General features: G+C 39.6%; 1 protein-coding gene across 1 annotated transcript in view; it reads left to right on the forward strand.

The window, feature by feature from the left end:
* Positions 1 to 452: 452 nt before the first annotated feature.
* Positions 453 to 24,455, forward strand: part of SIM1 (SIM bHLH transcription factor 1) — a 195,285-nt gene continuing 171,282 nt past the window's right edge. Inside the window, exon 1 of the mRNA XM_069767988.1 lies at positions 453 to 823. Within this exon, the coding sequence (XP_069624089.1) occupies positions 649 to 823 (175 nt within the window). The 5' untranslated portion in view covers positions 453 to 648. The remainder of the gene's footprint in view (positions 824 to 24,455) is intronic.

Genomic DNA, 24,455 nt, shown 5'->3' on the forward strand with positions numbered 1-24,455 from the left:
GCCAAACTTTTTGATATTTGTCTGTTATAAATTTCCATGTAAGTAATGGCATATTACAGTTTACATTTTTTTTGCTTACACTTAAATGCATTACTTTTCATTACCATGCATAATTATTTCACCTAAGGTAATCTAGAGACGGTTTATTTTTATTTAGATAAGTGCAATATATATATATATATATATATATATATATATATATATATATATATATATATATATATATATTACTACAGACATAATGTAAAGACATAAAATTGTGAAAAGATGTAAATAACAAATATTTAAGAAAAGGCTTATATAGCTATATGAATACAGAGAATGCGGTCTATAGCTAGATTGTGCGTGTGCGTGTGCGTGTGCGTGTGCGTGTGCGTGTGTGTGTGTGTGTGCCCATGTATGTGATAGATGGACCGTGCAGTGTCGCTGACCCCTGTGTGCTCTGTGTCCAGGACTGCACGGTGACCCTGGAATGACACGAGTTGCTGGACAGCACGGCTGAGCGCTCCCAGGCTGATGCGGCGGCTCCGTGGATCTGTGTGCCGGTGACCCGGGAGCACGGGGTGTTCGTGTGTCCGCTCTCATTGATGGTTCTGTGGAGCTGCATCTGCACTAACAGTAGTTACCAAGGGTTAATAGGAGTCCGCCATGAAAGAGAAGTCCAAGAACGCGGCCCGGACCAGGCGGGAGAAGGAGAACAGCGAGTTTTATGAACTGGCCAAACTGCTGCCCCTGCCCTCTGCCATCACCTCCCAGCTGGACAAGGCCTCCATCATCCGGCTGACCACCAGCTACCTGAAGATGAGAGTGGTCTTCCCTGAAGGTATGTGCCTGCCCCTTATCATCTGGTATGGCATTATAGTGTCTGTCCCTCTGCCCATGGGCATCGTGCCCTTCTCCTGTGCCCACAGTCCCGAGCACAAGACCGCTAACATTCACCTCAATCCCTGCTCCTTGTATGCAGAGTCCAACATCCACCAGGGGAGTGTGTGATTATATATACTGTATATATTCTGTCTATAATCGTCACCTGCTGCCAAGATAAGATTCATCTATCTATCTATCTATCTATCTATCTATCTATCTATCTATCTATCTATCTATCTATCTATCTATAATCTATCTATCTATCTCATATCTATCTATCTATCTCATATCTATCTATCTATCTATCTATCTCATATCTATCTATCTATCTATCTATCTATCTATCTCATATCTATCTATCTCATATCTATCTATCTCATATCTATCTCATATCTATCTATCTCATATCTATCTATCTATCTATCTATCTATCTATCTATCTATCTATCTATCTCATATCTATCTATCTCATATCTATCTATCTATCTCATATCTATCTATCTCATATCTATCTATCCCATATCTATCTCATATCTATCTATCTATCTATCCCATATCTATCTCATATCTATCTATCTCATATCTATCTATCTATCTATCTATCTATCTCATATCTATCTATCTCATATCTATCTATCTATCTATCTATCTATCTATCTATCTCATATCTATCTATCTCATATCTATCTATCTATCTATCTCATATCTATCTATCTCATATCTATCTATCTATCTATCTCATATCTATCTATCTATCTCATATCTATCTATCTATCTATCTCTCTATCTATCTATCTATCTATCTATCCCATATCTATCTATCTCATATCTATCTATCTATCTATCTATCTATCTATGTATCTCATATCTATCTATCTATCTATCTATCTATCTATCTATCTATCTATCTATCTATCTATCTATCTTTCTCATGTACAGCACCATGGAATTAATGGTGCTATATAAATAAATAAAAATAATAATCTATCTATCTATCTATCTATCTATCTATCCATCCCATATCTATCTATCTATTAATCTATCTTAAATCTAGCTATTATCTATTTAATCCCCACTGGTCTGTTATATATATTAGAGTAAGAGGATGATGGTATAATGCATTACACATATCATGTCACGTATATGTGTAAATATTTATATATATATATATATATATATATATATATATATAAATATATATAATATTGTATACATGTATTGTATATGTATATTTTCATACATCATGATTTAACTGATAAAATAGTTTTTTTTATATATTTTTATATACACATTGATATATATCCATACATTTTTCGTACATCAGCTGTTGATCGATAGAGTGATATTTTCGTGTATATTAACTCTTTCACACGTCTCTATAATGCATATACCCTGCACAGATAGCAGGCACCTGTTTCACCAGACAGGTGACTGACATGACAATGGTTTTGTGAGTATGATGCCGGCGGCCATTGCTGGGTTTGCACTGGATGCTGCCAGTCTCAGATTGCGCTCTGCTGCTGCCCACAGTTCCCATTAGCAATGATTTCTCGGCTCTGCCGGTCTCAGTGGGCTTCTTTTCTGCGTGATTTCTAGCAGATCTGGCCAATTATTGCCGCCTATGTAGCTGCCGGTGTGATCAGGGGAAGCATATGGTGCAGCGTGCAGGGCTGCGCCTGGAAGAATAGCGGCAGCTTGTCCCCGGGTGCCCAGAGAATAATGCCACCGGCCCCCGGGGAACACGGCCCTCCACTCACTATGCAAATGCCACGGCACCCAATTATCATTCTCCAACACGCGGATCCGCGCCGGAAAGGAATCCACAGGTCCCTCATAGCCCTCAGTAGGCAATGGCTCAGCACTGGGCAAATACTGCATGAAAGTGGGGCTCCTAGAATACAAGAATACAGAATAATCATATATACAGGAGATATATATATATATATATCAATGAAAATTTGGCAGCACTACCAAAAAAGGGGTGCAATGAAACCTGTAATGGTGATATCCAGACCTCCAAAGTAGAGAATCAGAAAAACAAATAGGCAGCACTCCAAAAATCAGAATGAAAAACCGTGGCTTTACTGATCCATTAGCAGCAACGTTTCGGCAGATTTCTCAGAGATATATATATATATATAATCTAGCTTCCTGTCCTCTGTACACATGGAATCCCAGGAGCCCTGCAGTGCCCATATTCTCCGCTCTGCCCCAGACACGTGGTGCCCTGGGCACTATTGTTTGCCAGGGGAGGTGAGGGGGGTTAGTGTCGGGTTCCAGTGTTTATTCTCCCAGCACTAGTCTTTCTCATCTCTGGGCCTTTACACCGGCCACTCTCGCTAATCCCTACGTTTTTCATGTGGGCTTATACTCTGATGTACTGGACTCAGCTTCTAATAGAAGAAGCTGAGATTTATGTGCAGCCTGCAGCACCTCCTCTATGTATACCCTCTGTGCAGCCTGCAATGTCAGTATAGACAATCTTCCCTAAAGCAGACATATTACCATAGCTCTTCCAAATTATTCCCGGAATCCATATATATTGCCGCATCTCTCCTAATATTTGCCTGAAGCACACGTATTGCCATCTCTGCTAGCATCCATCTGGATCAATATGTATTGCAATCTCTCTCCCAAAATACATCCTGAAGCTAAATAGTTTGCATTTTTCTCCAACATATATTCTGAAGCACTGTATCCCTGAACACTGACTTGTTGAGCATGGGGGAAAGTCGCAGCGACTGTCAGTAAACGCACTTCTATATGTAGAAAGACACAGAATATATAAAGATTTACTTCTAATGTGATAGTGAGGAATCACCGACATATTATTTTAGGATTTATCCAGAGTCTGTCTGGAAATCGATCTATCTATCTATCTATCTATCTATCTATCTATCTATCTATCTATCTATCTATCTATCTATCTATCTATCTATCCCATATCTATCTATCTATCTATCTATCTATCTATCTATCTATCTATCTATCTATCTATCTATCCCATATCTATCTATCTATCTATCTTTCTATCCATCTATCTATCCCATATCTATTTATCAATTTCATATCTATTTATCTATCTCTCTATCTATCTATCTATATATCCCATATCTATCTATCCCATATCTATCTATCTATCTATCTATCTATCTATCTATCCCATATCTATTTATCAATCTCATATCTATCTATTTATCTATCTATCTATCTATCTATCTATCTATCTATCTATCTATCTATCTCATATCTATCTATCTCATATCTATCTATCTCATATCTATCTATCTATCTCATATCTATCTATCTATCTATCTATCTATCTATCTATCTATCTATCTCATATCTATCTATCTCATATCTATCTATCTATCTCATATCTATCTATCTATCTATCTCATATCTATCTATCTCATATCTATCTATCTCATATCTATCTATCTATCTATCTATCTATCTATCTATCTATCTATCCATCTATCTATCCATCCCATATATTATTTATTATCTATCTATCATTCCTTCTATCAATTTATCCATCTATCATTTATAAGCACATCTAGGCGGATTATTTCAAGTTTCCGTTAAATATATATTATTCCAATATACGATGCAGTAGATGGAAGATGAAAGCGATAAATGCAATTAAAAATATCTATGTACAAAGGATTTAAAGGAAATTTGTTAAACAGTTACCCTTCATGACATTTTATTTTAATCACTACATTCTAATTTTTATTACAACATTGTAGGGGAGTTCATGTGAGAGCTGAGATGACGTCATAGCCCAATACCAAATCTGTCACTTGTTTATGAAAATTATATTTTAATGAGATTTTCTTGGATGTAGCTGGGTTCTTTGAGTCCAACCTCATCACTTATATAATAACCAGTTGATATGACATGTATGTCTTTTATGGTGTGCACGCTACACACTACAGAGTAAGCAAATTAGTGAATTATCTATTTATATCTAGAACTTGTGCAACGTCCCGACAGCACCAGACCATTGCTTCTTGTTTTTAGTTTATGTAATTATTGATATTTTGAAGTAAAACAAATAATTAAATAACTATATCCATAGTGTTCATTATAGAAAGCTATTTATTTCAAGTGATGACAGAAAGGGGGGGGGGGGGGTCTTGAACGGATAAAATTACTATCAATAAACACTGGTATTAAAAAGTGACTATTAGCGGCTGCTGCTCCCTATACGGCCAGAGATAGACACCAGTGCCAACGAAACATGCATGATGTGCAGATGTGCCAGGGCATGGTACACGCCATAACTAGACCTGTTATATGCGTACCTTCATCTTTTGTTTTATGAAATATAATTTCGAAAGTTTAAAAATTAAAAATTATCACCCATCTTCTACTCTCTAATGCTTTCTGAATATAATATTCAATTTATATTTATATTTGCTCTAAAAGACAAATAAAAATAAAAAAAAATAAAATAAAAAAAAAAATATATATATATATATATATATATATATATATATATATATATATATATATATATATATAAAGCAATTATAATATGTGTGTGTTTAACAATCCAAAAAGGAGGTAGCACATCGAAAACAGTTTTAAGCAGTGCTGCTTTTTCCTGGATTTCTGTACTATGTAACGCCTTTGAGATATTGCTTTTTGTACACTATGTAAATGTATGTGCTACCAAATATATACATGTATAAATAAATGTATACATACATATGAATTTGGCTGCACATTTCCATATTGTTTTGTATGCAATGTGTAAATGTGCATATATATATATTATATACGATATTTGGTTGCACATTTATAGCAGATGCAGATATCTGTGGTATCTTTGATGGGTAGCTGCCTTGGAGTAAATGTAGCCATCTAGGCAGTGCTGCTGTAGAAATATATATATATATATATATATATATATATATATATATATATATATATATATATATGTGGATCCATACTTGGTTATATATGACACTATAGCTTCTTGGTGTTTGTGATGGCCACTTCCACGATCCATCGCAGTGCTCTGCCCAGGGTGACTGGCATCCCCACCTCCCCCCGCGCAGGGTGCTGCCATGCTGGCGATCTGCTGGACAGGTGCGGTGTTCTCCTATGTGCTGCAGAGTGCAGCAGATATTCGCAGCGATCCGATTGTCTGCAGTGGTAAAACGCCTTCACTTCTAGATATTAGTGCGGCATTTGCATCACATATAAGGCAGATCAAGTGTACAGAATTAACTCTGTAGTCGCTGAAAGCTGCAGAACAGTTTCCTCTATTGTGCCAGAAGGTAATATTAGTCCTCCTCCTGAAATGTTCGTTCTCAGCCACCCTCCATAGAGCCCTATGCGATCTGAATATATCTATTTGTGCAGAAGTTTACACCGGATTTTCTGGACGCCCTATGGGGGGATTATTGTAGTATTTCGGCAGTTGGAGATGGAATTATTACAGCATTGTGATGTAGAAAAGCTCGACCTCTCTCTTAGGTACTGACACTAGGGCAACTCTATGCCGATTACCATTGTAACCATTTTATTAATAAAAAAGAAAGATACAATGAGATAAACGAATATTTCTCTGCTAAGTCCCAATAACCTGCTACATGTCATGTTGCACCATTTCTTTTTCCAGCTTGGGTTCTATGTTTCCTTTCCAGCAGCTTAGTTGGATTCTACCTTGTTCCAGGGAAGCTTTGTGTCCTTTCTAGATATAAGAAATGCTGCAATAATGTGTATAGAGCTGTTTATTTAGGTCTTGTTCATATTCATAGGTCCAGTTTACTGCCCTCTGGCTTGTTATGTGAAAGCTGTAGAAAAAAAAATTGTTTCCAACAAGATATATTAAAATGCTGTAGTGTATGCCTTTATGAGCTGCCATACCTCATAGTCTGGAATCGATTATTTGCTGTGTGTTTCTAAAGGAAATCTAAAGCATGTCTGCATCAAATATTTACAGATAATGTATATTCATGCATTTTAACTGCATTGTTTTGTTGTTGCTGAAATATACTAGAAAATGCAAAAAAAAAACGAATTCCGGCCAGTGGTGTCTAGCAAAAGAAAAAAAAAAAAGCATAATAATGGGATTAAATTCAAACCCCTCCATTTTTCTGGTATTGTAAAATGCTTGTGGATTATACATTCATCAAATCTAGATAATTTACACATCAAATACGCACTGTGGGAACCCAACCAAATAGTGATAATGCGGGCAGCGTTTCTTTCTGTGCCGCAGCACATCACCTATGGAGGTTTTGGTCTCATGCAGGAAGATTTTTTTTCTTCTGATCAGGACACGGTTAATATTTTTGTGAATGTTTTTGTACCAAGGTAATTATTAGGCAGGGCTTGTTTTCACTGACTTCGATGTCACAGATCAGTTTTCCCATTAAAGGGAAACTTGACATTGTCTGTTTTACTAAATAAGATTATTTCCAATGAAACAACAAACAATGCAACATCATTATTAATAACTAAATAGACTACTGGGTGTTGTTATATTTCCCTTGGCAAAGGGGTGTGTCACAGTCTGATATTCTCACCACTGATTTGACAATTTCAGAGTGCATTGGGACACCCCACCCAGGAAGGGGGCATTTTTTTTTCTTTTTTATAGATTAAAAGGTGACTAAGGGTATGTTTACATGTTGCATTTTGGCAGCTTTTTTAAATCAAATTTTAAGCTGGTTTCACAGTACCAGCAAAGTCTATGAAATTTCAGAAATCTCATGCACACACCTTGTTTTTCACCCTGATTTTTTGTCAAAGTGCTTGGTTTTTGCAAAATGGTTCTTTCACGTTTTTTTTTGTCACTGTTTTTTTGCAGCGTTTTTCACCCATTGAAAGCAATGGGTAGTGCAAAAACAATGCAAAACTGCAGGTATCATATTTTGCTGTGGTTTTTTTTTGTGCCAAAACCTGATGAAGATAAGTCAGATTTTTTTTTGCACTATAAAATGTACCCTGACAAAAACACAGCAAAAGCTAAGCAAAAAAAAAAAAAAGCAAAAAGTAAGCACATTTTTTGAAAGCAGCGTAAATCCAGCTTAAACTTGGCATAAAAAAAAACACTGCAGAAATGCAACGTGTGAACATAGCCTTAACAGTAAGATAACTAATAGGTGCTCTGAACCTACATTAGGCTCCCTGCACATAAATCTGCCACTACGTCATTAGTCCATCCAGCGGTTTTCTAAAGCACCAGATGAAAGCTGATGGAAGAACTGATCCTATTGTTTGCAATGGTAGCACTCCCACATGCACTGAGGTTTTGGTCCAGACAGGTTCAGACGCCTGACGTTTCGTGTTAAGTTGTGAACAGGTCCCAGCTCTGGAGAGTAAAATAGTGAAAAAACAAGTTTGCATCAGTTAAGCCATCAGTTGTGATCAAGTTGAGTCGCATCAGACTTAAAAAAAAACCCCTAAACCTAATGTAACAGATATCTGTGAACTCTATCTGTCTGTCTGTCTGTCTGTCTGTCTGTCTATCTATCTATCTATCTATCTATCTATCTATCTATCTATCTATCTATCTATCTATCTATCTATCTATCTATCGTGTATATACTGAATTAGACACATCAGGAGAGCTGAAGGAAGCTCTTTAACATAATGAAAAGGAGCTACCATTGGCTATGAGATATACACATTTTTCCATACTTTAGCATTTAATATCTTCTATAGAGCTTGATGCTTACCCTATGGAAACACATAAATGGCTGCCTGGAAGTGATTGCAACTAAAGGTTAATCAGCCAGAGACAGGAGTTTCCGCACCTATTTATCTGGGTTTCCAGTTATCAGTTGCACCTGGATTTGTTTTCTTGGGGTGTAGTACGACCAACAAAAAAAAGCCAGATGGCCTGATTGATGCATCTGATTGGTGGACACAAGGCCTTCTGGGTGTGTGCACACGATGCGGATTTGGCCCTGCGGATCTGCAGCAGTTTTCCATGCAGTGTACAGTACCATGTAAACCTATGGAAAACCAAATCCGCAGTGCACATGCTGCGGAAAATTCAGAGCGAAAACACTGCAGTTTATTTTCCGCAGCATGTCCATTCTTTGTGCGGATTCCGCAGCACTTTATGCCTGCTCCTGTATAGGAATCTGCAGGTGTAAAAACACAGGTGAAATCCGCACAAAAACTGCATAAAATTCGCGAGGAATCCACAGGTAAAACGCAGGGCATTTTACCTGCAGATTCTGCAGAATCCGCGCAGAAAAATCCGCAATGGAATCCGCAACGTGTGCACATACCCTCTATGCGCAATGACAGGCAGCTACTGTCATGAATGGCCCTGCAGAGAAAGCTGCTGCCTCTCCACGAGTGTCAGTGGACATTATGCACAAATACTTGTATCATTTAATGTGTCAAAGTTGCTCACTGAAATCAGATTACTGCTTTTATTTTTGAGCCTCGATTTTCAGAGAACACTCTGTGTCTTTGTCATATGAACATCTCACAGGTGCCTTGTTCTTGACCAGAGAAAAGCTTTGATAGCTGTACTGTAAGGCAAGGTTCCCATAGATTTCAGATGTGTTGTAGTTGCTTTTTTGTCTCAGCTAGACACAAATGATTATAAAGTTGTCCACAGATTTTTACATTCTGGAAGCAAACAATAGTGTTTTGTATTCAATACACGCAGAGATATTTAAAAGGATTTGCTGCAAATAAAATAGCACAATTTTTCATTGTACAATTAATAAGCTTCCTCTGTCGAACCAAAGACACTCGAGAAATACTTTTCATTTTCTGTGAAAAACTGTCTAAACAAATAACAACACCTGACTGTTTTTTTTTTCATGGAATATCTTCTGGGGAAGATTATTTGTACCAAATTCACAGTAATTCTGGTTCAATTTATGCCAAAAATCTGTTGTAAGTGCCATAAACAATTCTTCCATTTGACAAGAGGGCATGGCCAATTGGAAAAGAAAAGTGGTTTGATGGTGAAGGAGGAATGGCCTGAAATGCAAAACGGAACCAACATTATTGGTGCAAAGTAAACCAAATAGAGGTGATGTAAAGTTTATCAACCAGCAAGAACCACTGCAATTAATTTGGCGTGGTTCGTTTACACAGTGTAAAAATTAGACGCCAATAGACAATTATCCCCTCTGAGCATTGAAGCACAATTCTGCTTCTTAATTTTCCATAGAGGATGAATATATTTGCAACATTTTTTTTAGTCATTCTAAATTAGTTCATATTTTCTTCTTCAATAATGTCCAAAGTTTTTATTTTTAAAGTATGTGGTTGTTCTTAGAAACTGAGAGTAGTTAATTTCCCATGTGATGTCAAACATGTGACTTCACCACTGCCCACACCATGGCATTTATTTTTTTTTTAAGTTGTTGGTGGGCAGCATTGTTTCATTTAAAGTGTACTTTAGCTATGCGTTTATGATTTATTACATATATATTATGTAAAAAAAAGACATCAAATTAAAATGCAAAAAAGGATTAGACAATAACGGGCAAAACCTGTTTCTAATAATACATAAAAGTTAGGCATGTTAAATGAAAATATGCAAATGTTTGGTATCACTATGCCTCTGACAACCAATTTACTAGATTTAATACATTTGTTTTGGTGATTGGTGAACACTATAAAAGAAAGTCAGAATACTCTATATTTCTGTTTTATTCCATTGTAAAAACTGTTAATTAACCAATAACTGATAAAAGAAAACATGTCATCAAATTCATGCTGTCTCGGCCATGGGAGGCAAGAATCAGACACTGGCTGTGTGACTGTAGCTAGGTACAGTACGTTTAACTCTTATCTTCGCTGGAACTACAAGTAAAGTGTCAGTCTTTGCTGATGTCACAAAACTTTGTAGGATAATCAAAAAATGAGCTAAGCTGTATGACATTGATCTAAATAAGATGGCTGAATGGGCAAAACATGTCACAGGTTTAATATTGATAAATGTAAATTAATGTATTTAATCATATTGCTGTGTATACATTAAATGGAAATATACTAGAAATTACACAACAGGAGAAGGACTTGGGTATTCTGGTTACAAGAAAGCTAAGCAGTAGTACTCAATGTCAGGCAGCTGCTGCAAATTTAAATAAGCTTTTAGGGTGTATAAAAAGAGAGATAAAATCCTGTGATCCCCTTGTAGTATTGCCCTTCTAGAATCCCTTATAAAGCCACATCTAGAATATGGGATCCAGTTTTGGGCTCCACATTTTAAAAAGGATGTTGGAAAGTTGCAGTGAGTTCAAAGGAGGCTAACTAGATTATTACAGGGGATGGAAGGCCCATCATATGATGAGAGGTTGGAAAAGATGGTCTACCTTTATTACAAAAACACGCCTCAGAGGAGATCTCATTTACATGTATAAATACATGCGTGGTCAATGCCAAGAACTGACACATGATTTATTCCATCCAAAGACCATACTAAGGACTAGAGAGATTCATTAGTGGCTAAATAGGAAAGGCTTCTTTACAGTTAGAGCAGAGAGACTGCGGAATACCCTACTACAATGGCAGTCATTATAACAGCATTTCAAAAAGGGCTGGATGCTTTTATCACAACAAATGGCATTGTGTGTTAAAAATGCAATAGATATAATAATAATACATTTTATTTCTATAGCGCCAACATTACGCAGCACTTTCCATTTTAGAGGGTACTTGTGCATTGGGAAAGCTTCAGCTTGATGGATCTTTGTCATTTTTCAACTCATCTAGCTATGAAACTATGAAAACATTCTTTGGAAAACTACCAGGGAACTGTGTGTCTTGGATGACAAGTCTGAGGTGGGTCCCCATCGAGGTTTTCCCCATGCCGCTTCAGTTAACTGACAGGTCTCGTGGTTTCTTCCTATGAGTTTACATAGACCTGTCAGTCAAATTGTTTGGGGTGGTGACATGGCTACCAGGGACTAGGCTCAGACTAGTCAGCCAAGATTCATGATATGTTTACTCTGAAACGCCATGCAGCTAGAACCTCATTTATGCTGCCCGTGATTTGTGCAGCATGAATATGATTACAGATTCCCTTTAAGCCTTTTAAAATTATGTAAAAAATGTTGAGGCACATTTAGAAGGGTCAACAAGAATCATCAAATGAGTGTTTGTAATATTATTGGCCCATGGAAATATGCTGGCGATCTCCCAATAAATGAGCATAACTCTTGTGAAAATGGGGAATGTGCTTCCTAAAACATGATAATGTATGGAGACAGAAGAAGTGTATTAATGATCACTATGTTCCCATCAATTTCAATTTAAATAGACCATAAAATGAGCGCTGATTGTCTTTCTAAATAATTCCTTGTGCTTGTCTGCACAGAATTTGCGCTTATGATTTGGAGTGTAATTGATAGGTAGAGAAACTAATATCTCCATTGCTTTATTTGTGAACTAAACTCTTAAACTGGATTCATATGTTGTGGCTGCAGAGAATTTGTTGCCGCTATTGTGACAAAAATACGGGGTGGGCCATTTATATGGATGCGCTTAAATAAAATGGGAATGTTTGATGATATCAACTTCCTGTTTGTGACACATTAGTATATGGGAGGAGGAAAACTTTTCAAGATGGGTGGTGACCATGGCGGCCATTTTGAAGTTGGACATTTTGGATCCAACTTTATTTTTGTCAATGGGAAGAGGGTCATGTGACACATCAAACTTATTGAGAATTTCACAAGAAAAACAATGGTGTGCTTGGTTTTAACGTAACTTTATTCTTTCATGAGTTGTTTACAAGTTTATGACCACTTATAAAATGTGTTCAAAGGGCTGCCCATTGTGTTGGATTGTCAATGCAACCCTCTTTTCCCACTCTTGACACACTGATAGCAACACCACAGAAGAAATGCTAGCACAGGCTTCCAGTATCCGTTTTTTCAGATGCTCTACATCTCGCCCACCAAGGTCTCCCGATCTGCCCCCCTTATACTTTTTTCTTTGGGGTCATCTGAAGGCAATTGTCTATGCTGTGAAGATACGAGATGTGCAGCATCTGAAACAACGGATACTGGAAGCCTGTGCTAGCATTTCTTTTGCAGTGTTGCTATCAGTGTGTCAAGAGTGGGAGAAGAGGGTTGCACTGACAATCCAACACAATGGGCAGCACTTTGAACACATTTTCTAAGTGAGAAAGAAGGAACGACGCGCACTCTAGCTTGGGAGGTGTTGACTGAACGTGAAAATATTCTACTGACCGTAATCCAGAAGATAAACAGTTGCACTCAGAGTCTCATATAATTTGCAAAAAATGGATTTATTTCAACCACCAAATAAAGAAAATTGCTTCACCGCAGAAGAGAAATGCAAACTATTCCATAAGATATTGTTTCAACCATGTCCCTGGTCTTTATCAAACCTTATAATACAGATTCAAGGAAGGGTAGAGTAGTGTAGTGTTGATAAATACTGAAATCCCATTGTGGGTTTGTCTGGTGCTGCCTTGGGAATCACCGTGAAGCAATTTTCTTTATTTGGTGATTGAAATGAATCCTTTTTTGCAAATTATATGGGACTCTGAGTGCGTCTTTTTAACGTCTGGATTGCATTTTATAAGTGGTCATAAACTTGTAAATAACTCCTAAAATGATAAAGTTACGTTAAAACCAAGCACTCCATTGTTTTTCTTGTGAAATTCTCAATAAGTTTGATGTGTCACATGACCCTCTTCCCATTGAAAAAAATAAAGTTGGATCCAAAATGGCCAACTTCAAAATGGCCACCATGGTCACCACCCATCTTGAAAAGTTTTTCCCCACCCATATACTAATGTTCCACAAACAGGAAGTTGATATCACCAACTATTCCCATTTTATTTAGGTGTATCCATATAAATGGCCCACCCTGTACATTTTACTTCCCCACAATTTTCAAAGAGTGCAACAAAACTGTTGAGGTTTTAAGCAAGTATGGAAACAAAATGCACTGCGACCATAACATATGCGCGAAAGGTTTAAAGTCCATTTAAATGGACTATGAATGAATGCCTGTAACCATACACCAGTCAATTGGCGCTTGTTTACACAGGCCCATGAAAACTGATGGGAACATAATGGTCGTTAATACAATTGTTCTGTTCTCATTCAGTATCATGTTATTGTAAGCACATTCCCTGCTTACATGGGGTGGGGTGCTGCCGACAACAATGATTTTTATGCATAAAAGATCCAATCAACATTTTTATACATAAACAATTCGACTTTCTCGATCAAAGGGTGATAGTCAACATGTTTACATTGGACGATAATTGGAAATGAGTGTTCACACAGACCTTCATCAGCGCCTCTATGGTAGTTTGTCTTTCAGCAAGCTTGCTGTCTGTTTCCAATATCAGCCAGTAGAATTGTGAATGTAGCTCAAGAAATAACAAAGTGTCAGAATAAGATAAGTACTTCAATTTTCCAGGTATGTTTATTATATTTGTATATATACTGTAAAATCATGTAATTATAAACTAAACTGAAAATTGGCCATGTCCTTTAAAGCTCCAAATGCAAGTTAGAAGATAATAAAATCCAAAAGAAAACGTAACAGAAACAAGCATCCAAGCTTATCAATACCTGGTCACATTATAAATGTTCTTCAAGATTTAGCAAGCTCCAATGATAAAAGGTGGAGGCAGTACAGGTTCAAAACTGATGAACAACCACTCACACAACTACTCTCCAGTGTGGGTCGTTGCATGTATAAATCTTGGAAATGGCGGCAATCATACATATACGTTCTGGCTTTCAGCATTTTGGTAGAGAAAGACAGAAAAGGGCCACTGTGCATGAACAGTATATAGGTTCTTTGAGGTATAAATTCCATAGTTTCACTTGCTCTGGAGCTGGCTGTGAGCCACCATACCTCTTGTGTCCCTATTTGGCAGCACAAGTTGCACCAATGATATGTTCACCCCTGGCCACGCCTATACAAATTGATCAGACGGGCCATCCAGTGCACCCCAAATTGGGGCACTGGGCAAAAGTTTAAAGTGGGGCCCCAAATACTAACATATTGCACCATCACACAGAAGTATTTTGGTTGTATTTACATGGGCTAAGTTCAGGCCATTGAATGAGTGTGATCGACAATATTGAAGTCGTTCGACGCTTGTTTCCCGGCCTCTTTACACCAGCTGAGGAAGAATGATGGGTCCAGAACGATCACTAGTAGAACAGTCTGTCTCCATACACCATCATGTTATCAGCAGCATATCTAGATTCCACCGGGCAATGTGCTTCTGAGAACAATGGACTGTTTATGCTGGAACAAAAATCAATCACTCAATGAATAGGCAGAATTTTGCTTGGTTAGTATAATACACCCCATAGTTCTCCATATTGTATAATGCACACCCCAGAGGCCTCTATATAGTATAATGTTCTCCATACCCCTTCATATGCTTTAATACACTCCCCATAGTCCTCCATATTGTATAACACACAACCCATAGTCCTCCATATAGTACAATGCACTCCTCATAGTATAATGCACCTCATAGTCCTTATAATGCTGGTCCCATATAGTGCATAAAGTGTAATGCACTCCTCATGGTCCTTGATAGAGTATAAAACAGCCCCCATGTAGCATAATTCAGCCTCCCCATAGAGTATAATAGAGACCCCCTCAGAGCATAATGCAGACCCACTCAGAGTGTAATACAGCCTCCATCATAGAGTGTAATGCAATCCCCCTCAGAGAGTGTAATGCAGCCTCCTCATAGAGTATAATGCAGCCCCCCCAGGGAATAATGCAGCCCCCTCAGAGTATAATCCAGCCCCCACACAGTATAATGAAGCCCCCTACACACACAGTATAATGCAGCCCCCAATATAGTATAATGCAGTCTCCATCATAGAGTGTAATGCAGCCCTCATATGGTATAATGCACCCACCCCATAGCGTATAATGCAGTCACCTCAGAGTATAAAGCAGCCATCTTATATTATAATACAGTCACCTCAGAATGTATTATGCAGCCATCCCATAGAGTATAATGCAGCCCCTCATAGAGTATAATGATGTCACGCCATAGGTTATAATGCAGCCCCCTCACACACAGTATAATGCAGCCACACACAGTATAATGCAGGCCACACACACAGCATAATGCAGCCCCTAGCACACACACAGTATAATGCAGACACACATACACAGTATAATGAAGCACCCCCAACCCCTCACAGTATAATGCAGCCCCCACCACACACAGTTTTAATGCAGCACTGCCACATAGTATAATGCAGTATAATGCAATACTCTACTTACCTAAGGTTAGTTTGAGCAGGGAGGGTTTTAAAAAATGTTAATAATAAGCTGCTGATAAAACAGGGATTTTATCAAAACTGCGCTAAGCATAACAGTAAGTGATACATCACTGGAATCAAGGTCTATACCAGTAAGTCATACTTCACTCAGAATAAGTGGCAAAAACCTGGTGACTGACTCACTATAAAAAAAGTCTTTTGCCTAACCTTCATGCCAACAAATGTATGTGTATGTGTGAGGTGATGATTATATGACCATATTATTGGTCGGATTGCTGTCTGTAGAAAAACGGATGGCTCTCGGACCAACGTTATGCGATAAGGTTGTTTAGATGTCCTTTTATTTTATTTTATAGCAGAGTCATTACCAATGTGAGTGATCCTTTTTGCAACTGGTTATCAGAGGCGCTGGTATTCTTGACAGAAAAAGGCTTCACATTATTTTGCTTTTTGTTTGGGGGATTTTTTGTTTAGTTTTTGGCATTGTTGCAGAAGGTCAGAAGAGAGCTTGAGAAGATACATAGATAGGAAGGATTTACGGTACATCTGTAACTAAAACTCTGAGGTGAAGTCCACCCTGCAGCATACCTGTACCTTATTTATAGAAAATTCTATTATTATTACTGTCATTATTGTTGATCCAGATTGTTCTGTCTTCTGTGTCATTTGGCTTCTCAATGACATCTTCAGGATTTTTGTGATTGTTTCCATCAAACTGGTTGTTTGTTGTCCTCTTCTTTTTTTCATTCATTTCAAACTATTTCCTAGGTCCTTGATTCTGGAGAACTTTTCCAAGCCTTTTCCTTTTTGAAAGTGTTAGGCTACGTTCACATTTGCGTTGTGCGCCGCTGCGTCGGCGACGCAACGCACAACGCAAATGAAAACACACCAAAACGCACGCAAAAACGCTGCATTTTGCGACGCATGCGTCGTTTTTTGCCAAAATTTGGACGCAAGAAAAATGCAACTTGTTGCGTTTTCTTGGCCCGACGCTTGTGGCAAGAAAAACGCATGCGTCGCACAACGCATCACACAAAAACGCATGCGTCCCCCATGTTAAATATAGGGGCGCATGACGCATGCGTCGCCGCTGGGTCGCCCGACGCAAACACGCAAAACGCTAATGTGAACGTAGCCTAAGTGAGTAAGGCTAGACGAGACCTGTCTTTTCTTAAGGTCCTTTTCATATATTGTAAATCTGATTCCCACTGATTACATAGTTTCCTATGGGATCAGTTTTGTTGTCGGTCACACCAGTCATCTTCTTATGCTGGATAGAAAACCATTACATTCAATGTTTCTATGTCTGACTTTTCTACAAAATCTCCTGGCCTAAGCAGGGTGATGTGTATTATACAACAGTAGTACGTTGTTCTAGCAACTTATTGGTATATTAGCCCCTTAGCAACTACCATCGCACATTTACAGCTGTGCACTATCAATATATGGAGCAGGCTCAGGAGTTGAGACTGCTCCGCAGGGCTCTCTCCCACTGCTGTATAACATGGGTGAGTGTTTTCTGGTGTTTTTTGGATAGCACTCAGCCTAGTGTTATTCCATGGGGCAGTGCACATCTGCAGTTATTTTCTCATGGCGATTCGCCATGAGAAAACAATTCCAACATGCTGTGAGTGGCTCCAGTATTCGTCTATGGGTTGTGTATTAAACATCACACTTCACTCAGATGTCATCCGAGTCCAGTCTGATGCACACTCACAGAGACAATGAAGAAGATGGAGAAATTAAGTTCTCCATCTTCTCCGCACCTGTGCTGTGATTCTCTCATGCGAAAGAATCGGATCATACTAATGTGACACTCAGATCAAACTCTTGACAGAGTTTGAGCCAAGTGTCATTACCATAATTGGCCCGATTCTCTCGCATAACATAATCTATGCCAGTGTGGGCATACCCATACAGTGTGGATGGCAGCTGTAATACATAGCCAGCACCCTAGTAACTGATGTGATTGGAGCCATCTCTGATCATATCAGTCAAACCCTTTAAATGCTGCTACCGCTTTTTAAAGGCCTAGAAGATGGCTATCATAAGTCTGGAGCCCATCGAGATCCCGCATGACATGATTAAGGGGTGCCACTGGGTTTCTAAAGGATTGGGTGGCTGCTATGTTATTATTCGAATGAAGCCCTGCATGTGGATGGTGTTCACAGGATATTAGTAATCACACTATACTTCAGTATTGCAGTCTAATGTTTAGGCAATGAGAGATTGCAAGTTCAATTCCACTAAGTAGGCTAAAAAATGTAAAAAGATGTAAATAAATATATTCAAAATAATATATAAAAAGTCCCCCAAAAATGTATCAATTTAAATAATCGTCTTTTCCGGAAACATAAGTAATGTTAAAAAAACAAACAAAATCAAAACATTTTTGGTATAGCTGAGTGGATCATTTCCCAAACTAATAAAATATAAAGATGTTTATTCGATATCATGAACGTGGAAGCAAATAAACGGACTTGGTGTTTTTTGGTTGCTGATGTTCTCTCCAAAATGCAATATAAGGTGAACAAAATGTCATATGTGCCTCAAAATGGCATGCAGACAAAAGAATAACTGTTTTTTGGTTGCTGATGTTCTCTCCAAAATGCAATATAAGGTGAACAAAATGTCATATGTGCCTCAAAATGGCATGCAGACAAAAGAATAACTGGGTGCCTGTAGTCTCTAAAAATGTAAATCTTATTGACAACACCAATATAAAATCAATAGAAGTATAACAGAGTAGAGCAATTGTGGATGACTTAATACATCAGCGTAGTTACATCACATATCAATAGCGTTGAATCAAAAAATAATCTAGGAAATTGTTTAAGCTACAGAATAGAAGATTCCAAAAACAAAGCCTAAATGGCCCAGTGTATACACTGCATGATGCAGGTTTATGGTCTGTCCGCCAATGTATTGAAAGACTTGTGTGAAAGAAGATTACGAAAAAGTATCTTAAATATCCTAAAGACTGGTGTGGAATATGGTCCTAGTGCCCCGACGTAGATTTTACCCCTGCTTCATCAGTATCACTTTATAGACTAAACCTTTGGCAGTCTTTCTAATGTTTCGTTCTATCTCCTATGAGGATGTGTATGTGTCTTTATTGCCTGGTCTGGGCGATATTTTAATATTTTTTGTATATTTTTACAAAGGAATAAAAAGTTATATTTTAGTATAGTAACCTCACCCTTAGGCTACTTTCACACTAGCGTCAGACTCGGGCGCGCACAACGGAGGCAGTGGATGCATTTTTCCTGCGCATCCGCTGCCCCATTGTGAGGTGCGGGGAGGTGGGGTCGGAGTTCCGGCCGCACATGCGCGGTCGGAAAAAGCGGTCCGTCGGCAGCAAAAAACGTTACATGTAACGTTTTTTGCTCCCGGCGGTCCGCCACAACACGGCGCAACCGTCGCACGACGGTTGCGATGTTTGTCAATGCGTCGCAATGCGTTGCTAATGTTAATCTATGGGGCAAAAACGTATCCTGCAAACAACTTTGCAGAATGCTTTTTTCCCCATAAACGACGCATTGCGACGTATTGCAAAAAAACGCTAGTGTGAAAGTAGCCTTACTGATTTTGTTTTAAACTGTGAGTAGGGAGGTTTATGTGATTATGGGGTAATCCCCCTTGAATCATTGTTTGCTTTTCTAATGTATGTTTGACTGTGAAACACTGTGAAAGGCATTGTCTAATTGCTGCTGGGGACCAAGCCACATGGGAGACTAACAAGCTGATCCTTAGCGGCCACTCTCTGCCCCTGAGTGTTCAGTCTCTAACTAAAGGCCCCGTCACACATAGCGAGATCGCTAGCGAGATCGCTGCTGAGTCACAAGTTTTGTGACGCAACAGCGATCTCAGTAGCGATCTCGCTATGTGTGACACGTAGCAGCGATCAGGCCCCTGCTGTGAGATCGCTGGTCGTGTCGGAATGGCCTGGGCCATTTTTTGATCGTTGAGGTCCCGCTGACATCGCTGAATCGGCGTGTGTGACGCCGATTCAGAGATGTCTTCGCTGGTAACCAGGGTAAACATCGGGTTACTAAGCGCAGGGCCGCGCTTAGTAACCCGATGTTTACCCTGGTTACCATCGTTAAAGTAAAAAAAACAAACGCTACATACTTACCTACCGCTGTCTGTCCCCGGCGCTGGGCTTCTCTGCTCTGGCTGTGAGCGACGGGCAGCCGGAAAGCAGAGCGGTGACGTCACCGCTCTGCTTTCTGGCCGCTGTGCTCACAGCCAGAGCAGAGAAGCAGAGCGCCGAGGACAGACAGCGGTAGGTAAGTATGTAGCGTTTTTTTTTTTACTTTAACGATGGTAACCAGGGTAAACATCGGGTTACTAAGCGCGGCCCTGCGCTTAGTAACCCGATGTTTACCCTGGTTACCCGGGGACTTCGGCATCGTTGAAGACAGTTTCAACGATGTCGAAGTCTTTCCCTTGATCGTTGGTCGCTGGAGAGCTGTCTGTGTGACAGCTCTCCAGCGACCAAACAGCGACGCTGCAGCGATCCGGATCGTTGTCGGTATCGCTGCAGCGTCGCTAAGTGTGACGGTACCTTAAAAAAGCTCACAGGGAGAGACCTGTCACTCCATGGCAGGAGGCGGGGAGAAACTGCTGGGAGCCCACCTGTCCAACTAGTCTCCCATACGGCTAAAGGTACCTTCACACTCAGCAACTTTACAACGAGAACGACCACGATCCGTGACGTTGCAGCGTCCTGGATAGCGATCTCGTTGTGTTTGACACGCAGCAGCGATCTGGATCCTGCTGTGACATCGCTGGTCGGAGCTAGAACTCCAGAACTTTATTTGGTCGTCAGGTCGGCGTGTATAGTCATGTTTGACAGCAAAAGCAACGATGCCTGCAATGTTTTTTCACGGAGCGAACAACCAGCGAGAACGATAAGTACGTCACTGGATCACTCCTGCATCGTTCTGGAGTTGCTGTGTTTGACATCTCTACAGCGACCTAACAGCGACGCTCCAGCGATCTAGTTTAGGTCGGATCGTTGTCTTTATCGCTGGAGCGTCGCTAAATGTGACGGTACCTTAAGTCCACAGCAGCTGCTAAACTATGTTTTTCTCTGAAACACTGCAGGTTTTCAGAATCAATCACACATGGCAGAAATAATACAGCCAGTGTTCGATACATGATAACTGTGAATTAGGCCGTATGCATCTGCTGTCATTTTCCCTTTAAGGAGTTATTTCTCTTAGATAGTGCAGATTATATACATAAAGGAAAAGAAGTATTTCATACACTGACAATTTTGCAATTTTCCCACCTACAAAGAATGGAGAGGTCTGTAACTTTTGTTGTTGGTATACTTCAACTGCGAAATGACATTGTATGATTTTTACATAATTAAATTGCATTTTTTTGCATGAAATAAGTACTTGATCACCAACCAGCAAGAATTCTGGCTCTCACAGACCTGTTAGTTTTCCTTTCTACTCTGCACTGATAAATTGTATCAATTGCACCTGTTTGAACTCGTTACCTGTGTAAAAGACACCTGTCCACTCACTCAATCAATCACGCTCCAATCTCTCCACCTTGGCCAAGGCGAAAGAGCTGTTTAAAGGTACTGTCACACTAGACGATATCGCTAGCGATCCGTGACGTTGCAGCGTCCTGGCTAGCGATATCGTCCAGTGTGACAGGCAGCAGCGATCAGGCCCCTGCTGTGATGTCGTTGGTCGGGGCAGAAAGTCCAGAACTTTGTTTCGTCGCTGGATCTCCCGCTGACATCGCTGAATCGGCGTGTGTGATGCCGATTCAGCGATGTCTTCGCTGGTAACCAGGGTAAACATCGGGTTACTAAGCGCAGGGCCGCGCTTAGTAACTCGATGTTTACCCTGGTTACCATCGTTAAAGTAAAAAAAACAAACACTACATACTTACCTGCCGCTGTCTGTCCCCGGCGCTGTGCTTCTCTGCTCTGGCTGTGAGCGCCGGGTAGCCGGAAAGCACAGCGGTGACGTCACCGCTCTGCTTTCCGGCCGCTGTGCTCACAGCCAGAGCAGAGAAGCAGAGCGCCGGGGACAGACAGCGGTAGGTAAGTATGTAGTGGTTGTTTTTTTACTTTAACGATGGTAACCAGGGTAAACATCGGGTTACTAAGCGCGGCCCTGCGCTTAGTAACCCGATGTTTACCCTGGTTACCGGCATCGTTGGTCGCTGGAGAGCTGTCTGTGTGACAGCTCTCCAGCGACCAAACAGCGACGCTGCAGCGATCCGGATCGTTGTCGGTATCGCTGCAGCGTCGCTTAGTGTGACGGTACCTTAAGGATACCAGGGACAAAATTGTAGAACTGTCCAGGGCTGGGATTGGCTATAGGACAATAGGCAATCAGCTTGGCGAAAAGGCAACAACTGTTGGCACAATTATGAGACATATAACACCAATAGGAACCTTCTGTCCTTAAATAAAAAAACCCAGGGAATAAAAAGGAAACTACAATGAACACCAAAGCAAGGAATACTCATTCCTGAACATGGGTTAAAAATACTTTCTTATTATTACCCAATATCACGAACACAAAATAGTCATCAGAATAATCCAATAAATATAACACAAAGGGGATCCACAAATACAGGAACAAGAATAAAAGTGGGACACCTGAAAATAGCAAAGCAGCATGCAGACAACATCACACAATCTAAATACCAATTATCTGCTGTCAAAGGGATAAAATATATCCAAAAATATCAAATATCAGTAGCGTTATAAATAAAGTGCTTGTGCACGAAATATATTAAGGCCAGAGATAGGTTAAGATATCCAAATATATCCCTTTAGATAGCAGAGACCCAAATGGAGTACAATATCACATGATTCGGACCAAAGGTCCTGTAGATGTTGTCAGAACACATATAATCCAAAAGAAAAAAATGTCCAGCTTCACCAAATCCATGAAAAAAAGTTTTCTTTATTCACAAACTTAAACATGGAGGATACAGACTTCAGCATGAACCATATGGGTAAGAATCTCAACGCGTTTCTAGAGACTAAGCTCCCTTAATCATGACATGACAGTTTTCATTATATTCTATGACGGGAACTGCATTATTCTATTCTATGAGGGGGATACATTATACTATATGAGGGCTGCGTTATATTCTATGAGGGGGCTACTTTATGTTCTATGAGGGGGTTATCCCAACCCCTGCTACATAATTAAGACGTGTACTACCTTATAGTATACCCTGATATTAGCTTGTTTTACTGCACATGGTCTTGAATTTATTTCTATGTAGCTACATAGTGGGCCCCAAGAATGATTTTCTCTGGTGGGCCCAAGGTGCCCCAGTCCGATGCTGAGTACACCCCAAGAACACCATCCCAACCTTGAAGCATGGTGCGGGAAACATCATACTTTGGGGTACTTTTATGCAAAGGGGACAAGATGACTGCACCATATTGAAGATAGGATGAATGCGGTCATGTATTGTGAGATTTGAGCCAAGAACCTCCTTCTCTCAGTAAGAACATTGAAGCTGGGTCATGGATGGGTCTTCCAGCATGACTATGACCTGAAAAACACAGCCAGGGCAACTAAGGAGTGCCTCTGTAAGAAGCATTTTAATGTCCTGGAATGGCCTAGCAAGTCTCCAGACATGAGCCCAATAGAAACTCTTTGGAGGGAGCTGAAACTCAATGTTATCCAGAGACAGCCCCGAAACCTGAAAGATCTGGAGAAGTTCTGTATGAGGAGTGGGCCAAAATCCCTGATGCAGTGTGTGCAAACTTGTAAAAAAAACTACCTGAAACGTGGGACCTCTGTAACTGCAAACAAAGGCTTCTGTTCAGTTCTGTTTTTCTATTGTATGAAATACTTATTTTATGCAATAAAATGCAAATTAATTTGGTGAAAATCATATGATGATCATTCAATTCTTTGTAGATGGGAAAACTTGCAAAATGTGCAGTGTATCAAATACTGTACCGTATATACTCGAGTATAAGCCGAGATTTTCAGCCCATTTTTTTGGGCTGAAAGTCCCCCTCTCGGCTTATACTCGAGTCATACCCGGGGGATGGCAGGGGAGGGGGAGCGGGGGCTGTGTAGTTATACTTACAGTCATGGCCAAAAGTATTAACACCCCTGCAATTCTGTCAGATAATTCTCAGTTTCTTCCTGAAAATGATTGCAATCACAAATTCTTTGGTATTATTATCTTCATTTAATTTTTCTTAAATGAAAGAACACAAAAAGAATTGTCCTAAAGCCAAATTGGATAAAATTCCACACCAAACATAAAAAAGGGGGTGGACAAAAGTATTGGCACCATTCGAAAAATCATGTGATGCTTCCCTAATTTGTG

Source organism: Ranitomeya imitator, chromosome 5 (assembly GCF_032444005.1).
Source record: "Ranitomeya imitator isolate aRanImi1 chromosome 5, aRanImi1.pri, whole genome shotgun sequence".
Lineage (NCBI taxonomy): Eukaryota > Metazoa > Chordata > Amphibia > Anura > Dendrobatidae > Ranitomeya > Ranitomeya imitator.